Source organism: Salvelinus alpinus, chromosome 2 (genome assembly GCF_045679555.1).
Source record: "Salvelinus alpinus chromosome 2, SLU_Salpinus.1, whole genome shotgun sequence".
NCBI classification, from domain to species: Eukaryota; Metazoa; Chordata; class Actinopteri; order Salmoniformes; family Salmonidae; genus Salvelinus; species Salvelinus alpinus.
Window position 1 is genome coordinate 59,461,914 of NC_092087.1, and position 10,892 is coordinate 59,472,805.

Below are 10,892 nucleotides of genomic sequence, written 5' to 3' on the forward strand. Positions count from 1 at the left end.
CTTTTTTGAAATCTGACACAGCGGTTGCATTAAAAACAAGTTTATCTTTAATTCTATGTAAAACATGTATCTTTCATCAAAGTTTATGATTAGTATTTCTGTTATTTGATGTGGCTCTGCAACTTCTCCGGATATTCTGGAGGCATTTCTGAACATGGCGCTAATCCAAACTGAGGTTTTTGGATATAAATATGAACTTTATCGAACAAAACATATATGTATTGTGTAACATGAAGTCCCATGATTGTCATCTGAAGAAGATCATCAAAGGTTAGTGATGAATTTTATCTCTATTTCTGCTTTTTGTGACTCCTGTCTTTGGCTGGAAAAATGGCTGTGTTTTTCTGTGATTTGGTGGTGACCTAACATAATCTTTTGTGGTGCTTTCGCTGTAAAGCCTTTTTGAGATCGGACACTGTGGTGGGATTAACAAGAAGTGTATCTTTAAAATGGTGTGAAATACTTGTATGCTTGAGGAATTTTAATTATGAGATTTCTGTTGTTTGAATTTGGCACCCTGCACTTTCACTGGCTGTTGTCATATCGATCCCATTAACGGGATCGCAGCCCTAAAATGTTTTAAGAACAAATTCTTATTTTCAATGATGACCTAGGAACAGTGGGTTAACTGCCTTGTTCAGGGGCAGAACGACAGATTTTTACCTTGTCAGCTCGGGGATTCAATCTTACAACCTTTCAGTTACTAGTCCAACGCTCTAACCACTAGGCTACCTACCTGATGTAGACTATTGTTTCGTTTTGATGTGTTGTTTTTGTTCCTTTTTGGACCACAGGAAAAGTAGCAGCTGATGGTGACACCATAGTACCCTCCAAACTCGTCATCAAACTCGTCATCAAGCTCGAGACCCTGGGTCTCGACCCCGCCCTGTGCAACTGGGTCCTGGACTTCCTGACGGGCCGCCCCCAGGTGGTGAGGGTAGGTAACAACATCTCCACCCCGCTGATCCTTAACACTGGGGCCCCACAAGGGTGCGTTCTGAGCCCTCTCCTGTACTCCCTGTTCACCCACGACTGCGTGGCCATGCACGCCTCCAACTCAATCATCAAGTTTGCGGATGACACTACAGTGGTAGGCTTGATTACCAACAACGACGAGACGGCCTACAGGGAGGAGGTGAGGGCCCTCGGAGTGTGGTGTCAGGAAAATAACCTCACACTCAACGTCAACAAAACAAAGGAGATGATTGTGGACTTCAGGAAACAGCAGAGGGAGCACCCCCCTATCCACATCGACGGGTCAGTAGTGGAGAAGGTGGAAAGTTTTAAGTTCCTCGGTGTACACATCACGGACAAACTGAATTGGTCCACCCACACAGACAGCGTTGTGAAGAAGGCGCAGCAGCGCCTCTTCAACCTCAGGAGGCTGAAGAAATTCGGCTTGTCACCAAAAGCACTCACAAACTTCTACAGATGCACAATCGAGAGCATCCTGTCGGGCTGTATCACCGCCTGGTACGGCAACTGCTCCGCCCACAACCGTAAGGCTCTCCAGAGGGTAGTGAGGTCTGCAGAACGCATCACCGGGGGCAAACTACCTGCCCTCCAGGACACCTACACCACCCGATGTCACAGGAAGGCCATAAAGATCATCAAGGACAACAACCACCCAAGCCACTGCCTGTTCACCCCGCTATCATCCAGAAGGCGAGGTCAGTACAGGTGCATCAAAGCAGGGACCGAGAGACTGAAAAACAGCTTCTATCTCAAGGCCATCAGACTGTTAAACAGCCACCACTAACATTTAGCGGCCGCTGCCAACATACTGACTCAACTCCAGCCACTTTAAAAATGGGAATTGATGGAAATTATGTAAAAATGTACCACTAGCCACTTTAAACAATGCCACTTAATATAATGTTTACATACCCTACATTACCCATCTCATATGTATATACTGTACTCTATATCATCTACTGCATCTTGCCATCTTTATGTAATACATGTACCACTAGCCACTTTAAACTATGCCACTTTATGTTTACATACCCTACAGTACTCATCTCATATGTATATACCGTACTCTATACCATCTACTGCATCTTGCCATGCCGTTCTGTACCACCACTCATTCATATATCTTTATGTACATATTCTTTATCCCTTTACACTTGTGTGTGTGTATAAGGTAGTAGTTGTGGAATTGTTAGGTTAGATTACTTGTTGGTTATTACTGCATTGTCGGAACTAGAAGCACAAGCATTTCGCTACACTCGCATTAACATCTGCTAACCATGTGTATGTGACTAATAAAATTTGATTTGATTTGATCCTTATAAAATGCTAAATACAGGCCCAAAATAAGAACACCAATGAATAACTTATGTGCAAAATAATTATGTTTTGAGACCATAAAATTGTTGGAGAAATATCTGGGTTTCTGAGTAAAATGCTCCAGCAACTAACACATAGTTTGCTATAACATGCATGAAATACATGTTGTGAACCTTGGATCTCAATGGAGGCTCTGTACATATAAATACAGTAGTAAATATAAATAGTATGCAAAGAAAACTATGGAAAAGATTTTTATTGTGGCTTAAAAAATAAATAGTTAAAAAGTTAGAAATAATAGTAATGCATCATTTGTGAAAGGTACTTGCTTTAAAGCCTATTGTGTGCAGGTGTTCCATCTTCGTAGATATTGACATTGACCTAAAGGTTGAGGTGGAGCACAAAAAACAACACATCCCAGTAGATATTTCTACACATGCGCATGAAAGATGGAACTTCTGCGCTTGCGCATCTTCTAGTGCCTGGTAGCTGATGCAAGAAACCCGAAACTGAATGATTTGGTTGGTTAAAACACATACTGCACGGGATTTTAATCGTTATCATAGTCTGGAAACATGTCTGGAGACGACGAGGTAACTAATCCCGTTTTATATAGTGATTTACCATTGTAAATTCGTCTTCATGAGAAACGTCATTATGGCCTACACATGTGTGAGCATGACATGAGGCAGTAAGCTAGCTAGCTAACTACTGGCTAACGTTAGCCACCCCTTAGCTGCTTCATTTCGAAAAAAATAGTCAAATCCTAGCTATGTAGTTTGCGAACTATTTGGCATTGTGTGAAAGTCTCTGATTCAATTTAATTTGGCTGACATCGACAAGCAGTCGTCAGCTGTTAGTGGTTGTTTCGTGGTTGACAATGCAATAGCTAGCTAGCTGCTATAGTTCGCGAACAGACATTTCGTCAATGTGTGCTCGAATGGAAGTGATTCGTCGTTGCTAGTTTCCATCCATATGGCCAACAGTCTAATTGTTGTTGCCATCTTAAATATGAGCATATTCCGGCACTAAGGAATTGGATACATTGTTTAGCTAACACAACTAATTACTTTATAGTAGTTACAGCCTGACGGTAATGCCTACAAAATCATCTAAATGTTCCTTACAAACCAGAATGTTGAATAAAATTACATTTAAACTACTGGTTATCTCTTCGGGTTGTCCTTTAGCTGCTCAAAATGTGAGACAAAATATCCAAAGAAAGGATTGTTTATCTAGAGTACGGATGTAAAATTAGTTTTACATTGGATATTCGATTTCTCTCGTTAACTAGCTATTGAACAAAGCATGTTATGACAATACAAATAGTACTTTCTGAATCAGGAGGATAAAGAACACCATTTTATTGTGATTTTAAAATAAATATATACACATGTTTTTGTTCTCCATCCTCCCCTGATTTCAATGACATTTTTGTCAATATTGCTTGTTTCAATAGTTACTGACGAGAGAAACAAAATGTCCAGTTTAAATCTAACTTTCTCTGTGCCTAACCATATACCTACCAGCACTCTATAAGGAAAACCTCACAGACAACCAGTGGAGGAAGTATTTATTTAAATAATATAATTTCATGAAATCACAAGTGCAATATTGCAAAACACAGCTTAGCCTTTTGTTAATCCATCTGTCGTCTCAGATTTTGAAACTATGCTTTACAGCGCAAGCAATACTTGCATTTGTGTAAATTTATCGATCGCTCGACAAAACAATAAGAACACTTAGCGTCAGGTAACTTGGTCACGAAAATCAGAAAAGCAATCAAATTAATCATTTACCTTTGATCTTCGGATGGTTTCACTCACGAGACTCCCAGTTAGACAGCAAATGTTCCTTTTGTTCCATAAAGATATTTTTTATATCCAAATACCTCTGTTTGTTTGCTGCGTTATGCCCAGGAATCCACCGGAAAGAGCGTTCGCGACAACGCCGGAAAAAAGTCAAAATTATATCCATAATGTCCACAGAAACATGTCAAACGTTGTTTATAATCCATCTTCAGGATGTTTTTCAAATATCTATTCGATAATATATCATGGCTTTTATATAATATGGCTTTTCACTAGGACCGAGAGAAACAATGGCTGCCTTTCACTTTTGCGCAAAAATCACTCAGAGCCCCCACCTATCCACTTAAGCAATGTGGTCGTTCACGCTCATCCTTCAAAATAAAAGCCTGAAACTATGTCTAAAGGCTGTTGACACCTTAGGGAAGACATAGAAAAAGAAGTCTGGTTGATATCCCTTTCAATGGGCAATAGGTATGCATGGGAACAGAGAGGTCTCAAAAACAGGGCCACTTCCTGGTTGGATTTTCCTCAGGTTTTAGCCTGCAATACCAGTTTTACAGTTTTGGAAACTTCAGAGTGTTTTCTATCCTAATCTGACTATTATATGCATATTCTAGTTTCGGGGGCTGAGAAATAGGCAGTTTCAAATGGGTACGCCTTTTTAGCCAAAAGCGAAAACTGCGCCCCCTAGTCTTAAGAAGTTGTTAGGCAAGTCAGTTAAGAACAAATTCTTATTTACAATGACAGCCTAACCCGGATGACGCTGGGCCAATTGTGCACCACCCTATGGGTCTCCCAATCACAGCCGGTTGTGATACAGCCTGGAATCGGAACCTATGCAGTATTTAGTTTTTTTGTTGTGAAATTGTTAGATTACTTGTTAGATATTACTGCACGGTCGGAACTAGAAGCATAAGCATTTCGCTACACTCGCATTAACATCTGCTAACCATGTGTATGACCAATAATATGTGATTTGATTTGAATCGAACCAGGGTCTGTTGTGACACCTCTAGCACCGAGATGCAGTGCCTTAGAACGCTGTGCCACTCGGGAGCCAGAGTTTAAATGTAATTGTATTCAATATTCTGGCTTGTAAGGAACATTTACAAGATTTTGGAGGCATTAACGTCAGGCTGTATATACCAATTAATTGTGCATTTTCACCTGAACAATCAGACTAGTGAAATACCAACTATTTACTGACAGCTGTTCTTTATCATATTGACAGCAAGCTAGCTAACATTACACATTAATTCCTTATCATGATGCAACATTGACTAGGAACACATAATCTGCCAATATTTGTCTTTTCCAACAGGCTTTTTAAACTAGATATATTTGCAAGATGTAATACTGACAGTGTCATAGGGGTCAGCCATTTGTAACACTTTTCTTTTGGCTTTGTGCTTTGCAGATGATATTTGACCCCAACATGTCCAAGAAGAAGAAAAAGAAGAAGAAGCCTTTCATGTTGGATGAAGAAGGAGGGGACGGTGCCAGTGAGGATGCTCCACAGCCAGAAACGAAGGAGGTGGAGGTGGATGGAGGAGAGGACAGAGAGGTGGACTTTGATGAGGATGAGGGAAGGAGGAAAGGTGAGGAAGGCGAGACCTTAACATAATATAAACCTAAAGGGTGAGTTTGCATGTAGTCAGAATTTTCTAAGACCTGTTGTAAGTAAAACGTTTTGATCTTGGTTTGTTTGTTTTTCAGAAATCTCAGATGACCTGGACGACTTAAATTTCTTCAACCAGAAGAAGAAGAAAAAGAAGAAAGCAAAGACATTTGACAATGACGTAGAGGATGGAATGAAGGTACGTTTTGGGTCAAGTGTCCAGAGAGCTGGCCAGTGGACCTTAGTGTGTAGGTTGTTGCCTTCTTTTTTAACACGTTTTCACAAGAGCGTCTATTAAATGATGTTTGTTGACTTATCTACAACATGGATTCCTTTCAACCTTGTAGTTTGTCCACTTCATGTCTCATATTTAGGGATAAGATATATCCTTGCATATGTAGAAAGTAAAAATGTTATGTTTCTATTATACCGTGTATCTATTGTGGCATGGCATTGTATTATGTATTAAATTGACTGTATTGCAAAACTGTCGATGTACAGGAGCTGAAAATTGAGGCAGAGCCCTCCGAAACCAACGACGAGGACGACTTGATGTTAGAACTAGGAAAAAAGAAAAGGAAGTCAAAGGCTGTGAATTTCGACATGGATGACGACATGGAAATCAAAGATGATGGTACCAAATTTACAGGCTGGATAAAAGCTATAATGCGTTTAATTAATACAACCAGCATGCAAACACCTTTGGTCTGTCATACCTTGTGGTTTACAGCCCAGGAAGATGAAGATGGAAAGAACACTGACGACATCACGTTCAGCAGCACACAGTCGGGCCCTGCGTGGGCGGGCTCAGAGAGAGACTACACATATGACGAGGTACAGTCTAAGTCTGGGTCAAGAGAGACTTTTTAAGATTTTAGAGGAATATTACACCCAAGTTATTACCAACTGAACATTTTCATAAGAGACCTAAGATGTAGGACAAGACACCTGGTCATCATGACCTTAAAGAAAGGAATGGTTAGTCATATATTCATTTAGAAAATTAACTGGTCACGTCTTGTTGACGTGAATGTTTTTTTGTGGTGTTTCAAGTATTTCATCCTAAAATCTAGGCTGACTCATCTCCCTCCCTTATAGCTGCTGAACCGCGTCTTCAACATCATGCGGGAGAAGAACCCTGACATGGTGGCTGGGGAGAAGAGGAAGTTTGTCATGAAGCCTCCCCAGGTGGTCCGAGTGGGCACCAAGAAGTCCTCCTTCGTTAACTTCACAGACATCTGCAAACTGTGAGAATGATATGCCACTAGGCTTGGGCGATATACCGGGGTATTTCAAAATACCGACAGTATTATGCCACTGCTTATAACTATATGTTATAACTTTCAGAAATCTAAGATGTCAAATAATATCTAGCGCAGGGCTCCAGCAATGCATTTGGGTTTCTAACTTGCTAGCTAAGTGACTAGATGTCAAGATCAAGCTACATTAAATCCCTACTGGATCAAGATCCCTGTTCCAATTTATTTAAACTTTTCTTTTTTTATAGCGCCCCTTGTGTGCCGTTCCGGAAATACCGTATACCCCAGTATGGTACAGAAACGTTATGACTATGAAAATCTGGGTACCGGCCAACCGTATATGCCAGTACCCTGAGATCCCCTGTTGCCTTTTTTTAGAGATGTGGAGTTTTTGACTTTCACTCTCACTTGTTGAATCTCATTATTTTGCTCATTAGTCCCCCTTACCCTCATTTGCTAATTTCTTGACAGGTTGCATCGCCAGCCAAAACATCTCCTGGCCTTCTTGTTGGCTGAGCTTGGAACAAGGTACGGTTTGGGTTGGCAAGTGAAGAAAAACAGTTGTCATGCTTAAAAAATAATTGTTAAATGAATGAGTGTAAGAAGGCTATGGATTCATGGATGAAACTGTTTTTATTGCAACAGTGGTTCTATAGACGGAACTAATCAGCTCATCATCAAAGGACGATTCCAGCAGAAACAGATAGAGAATGTCTTACGAAGATATATTAGTAAGTGTTTGTGTTGACAATTGTCCTACCTTTGTACACATCTCTATTTAATTGATATAATTCAGATTTCAGTTAATCATATAATTGCAAATGAGAGGATGGTGTTTATCTACTGTACTTACAAAAATGTGTTTAATATGAGGGATGCAACATTGCTCGCAAGCCATGTTCATAACCAGACCTGCTGGAGATGTTTCTCCAGAGATCATGTTATGTCAATTCGTAGCGTAGGCTCTTTTATTGCATATTGAATAACTTACTGTTAAGATTAATTCGATAAATTAGCTTTACTTCCCAGTCTCACGCCAGTGTTTCTTTCCCTCTTCACAGAGGAGTATGTGACGTGCCATACATGCCGCTCCCCCGACACCATCCTCCAGAAGGACACACGACTCTACTTCCTGCAGTGCGAGACATGCCACTCCCGCTGCTCCGTTGCCAGCATCAAGGCTGGTTTCCAGGCCGTCACGGGCAAGAGGGCACAGCTCCGCGCCAAAGCCAATTAGGATGGTCCAGGCTGGAAGCTTTTATGGACTGTCTGTGGATTTATTACCGCTGCCTATTGTAAAGAAATTAATAAATCGCATACCATCTGTGTGATCAGACGCTGTCTATATTTCCCAATATTATCATCCCATCACTATGGAGGGCCAAGGTGATGAACTTAATGTGTTGTCTACTCTATACTACTTTGAAATCAATTATTTTGTCCAGACCTTCACTGTGTGTGCACCAGGTTTTCCCATTTTTCAAAAGAAAGCTCAGTGTTATGAATGCCAAAGTTAAAAGGGCTGTATTAGGGTGCATTCAAACCAGACAAACTGATGCGTATTTTTTATTATTCATTAACAGATCCACTACATGGAACAGTTTACCCCCTCCCAAAATATATAGGTTTGGTCTGAAGTATCTGTCCTATAATCTGTGGCTCCCAAGTGGCGCAGCAGTCTAAAGCACTGCATCTCAGTGCTAGAGGTGTCCCTACAGACCCTGGTTTGATTCTAGGCTGTATCACAACCGGCCGTGATTGGGAGTCCCATAGAGCGGTGCACAATTGGCCCAGCGTCGTTTGGGTTAGGGTTTGGCTGTCATGGTAAATAAGAATTTTTTCTTAACTGACTTACCTTGTTAAATTAAAATCTGCGAGATATAAGATCAGGAAGCATTTATTTTTTATTTAGAGAACCCATGTATACTTACATGAATTTCTTAAATTGTTACGGAGGACCTTAAGATGAGTCTTGAGCCTTATAGGCGACCTAGAACAAAACAGCTGATGTGTTTGTCTCACCTAGTGTGTAGCCCAAACTGTTTGGACGCAACAGACAGAAGTTTGCAGGTTGACTGAAGACGAGTCCCAAGACGCTTGTGGGGGCCGTAGAGCAAAAGGAAGAACACCACTGAGAGTTACATTTTTCCATAAAGGGGTCATAATAGTTAGTAGGCCTAACCGGACGCTACAGATGACTGAGAATGACAATTTTTGGGATGTCTCATGGCCTGACAAACCGCTCTGTCACCTTTCAGCACAGATGCATAAAATGTCTGTCACCTTTAAGCACAGATGCATAAAATGTGACATCGGTGGATTGAGATACATCTGTCAGCTTAAACTGACAGATTTTTATGAGTATTTTTGTACTATGCTAATTTACATTTTTTACAGATAATTTCTCTAACGCTGCATCGGACATGCTTTTTGGTTTGAATGCACCATTAAGAGTTTGCTGAACAGGATTTAAGGCTCATTTTCAGAGTTCTCCGTATCCGGGGCGGGTCTCGAATAAGTCCGAAAAGGTTACTTTTTTCCTGCTGAAGGTAAGATGGTAGAGAAGATGTGATGGTAATAGGCCAACTCCTAAAACCTGTCCCCCTGCATGGTTTCTCAGCCAGATACATTTGTTTGAATATGACCACTATGAATCATGTTACTCTCCTTGAGACTTGAGGAAATAACAGTTGGAAAAGCAAGTGTGAGAGATGGCTGACAGTGCATTTGGAAAGTATTTAGACCCCTTTTTACTTTAGTCTTATTTTATTTATTTTTTCTCTCAATCTACACACAATACCCATAATGACAAAGCAAAAACTGTTTTTTTAGAAATGTTTGCAAATTTCTTACAAATATAATACTTAAGTATCACATTTACATATGTATTCAGACCCTTTCCTCAGTACTTTGTTGAAGCAACTTTGGCGGCAATTACAGCCTGGAGTCTTCTAGGGTATGATGCTACAAGCTTGGCACCTGATTTGGGGAGTTTCTCCCATTCTTCTCTGCATAACCTCTCAAGCTCTGTCAGGTTGGATGGAGAGCGTCGCTGCATAGCTATTTTCAGGTCTTTCAAGAGATGTTCAATCGGGTTCAAGTCTGGGTTCTGGCTGGGCCACTCAAAGACATTGAGACTTGTGCCGAAGCCACTCCTGCGTTGTCTTGGCTGTGTGTTTAGGGTCGTGGTCCTGTTGGAAGGTGAACCTTTGGCCCAGTCTGAGGTCCTGAGCACTCTGGAGCAAGTTTTCATCAAGGATCTCTCTGTACTTTTCATCTTTCCCTCGATCCTGATTAGTCTCCCAGTCCCTGCCACTGAAAAACATCCCCACAGCATGATGCTTCACCTTAGGGATGCTGCAACGTTTCCTCCAGATGTGACGCTTGGCATTCAGGCCAAAGAGTTCAATCTTGGTTTCATAAGACCAGAGAATCTTGTTTCTCATGGTCAGAGTCCTTTAGGTGCCTTTTGGCAAACTCTAAGGGGGCTGACGTTCCTTTTACTGAGGAGTGGCTTTCATCTAGCTACTCTACCATAAAGGCCTGATTGATCTCCCATCTCCACAGAGGAACTCTGGAGCTCTATCAGAGTGACCATCAGGTTCTTGGTCACCTCCCTGAGCAAGGCCCTTCTCCCAAGATTGCTCAGTTTGGCCAGGCGGCCAGCTCTAGGAAGAGTCTTGGTGTCGAAGGAATTGTCCGTACTGCTCCGAGACAGGATTGTGTTGAGGCACAGGTCTGGAGAAAAAATAACTAATTTTATATGGAGGCAAGGAAATGCTAGCAAGGCCAACAATTGTTTTACTCCCTCTAATCGACTCCATCTCACACTAAAAGGGGGTATGTTCACTGGCAGCTGTTGTGACACGATTCACGAACAGCTCTGCTTTTTCTCCTTGTTAAAATGGTTTC

The 10,892-nt window shown here is 41.2% G+C and overlaps 1 protein-coding gene across 1 annotated transcript; it reads left to right on the forward strand.

Annotated features, from left to right (window-relative positions):
- Window positions 1–2,692: 2,692 nt before the first annotated feature.
- eif2s2 (eukaryotic translation initiation factor 2, subunit 2 beta) lies at window positions 2,693–8,316 on the forward strand. Its single transcript, XM_071386442.1, has 9 exons — window positions 2,693–2,885; window positions 5,521–5,701; window positions 5,820–5,920; window positions 6,223–6,355; window positions 6,452–6,555; window positions 6,820–6,968; window positions 7,452–7,508; window positions 7,626–7,711; window positions 8,042–8,316. The coding sequence occupies exons 1-9, from the start codon at window positions 2,868–2,870 to the stop codon at window positions 8,215–8,217; spliced, it is 1,005 nt and encodes a 334-aa protein (XP_071242543.1). The 5' UTR covers window positions 2,693–2,867; the 3' UTR covers window positions 8,218–8,316.
- Window positions 8,317–10,892: the final 2,576 nt, after the last annotated feature.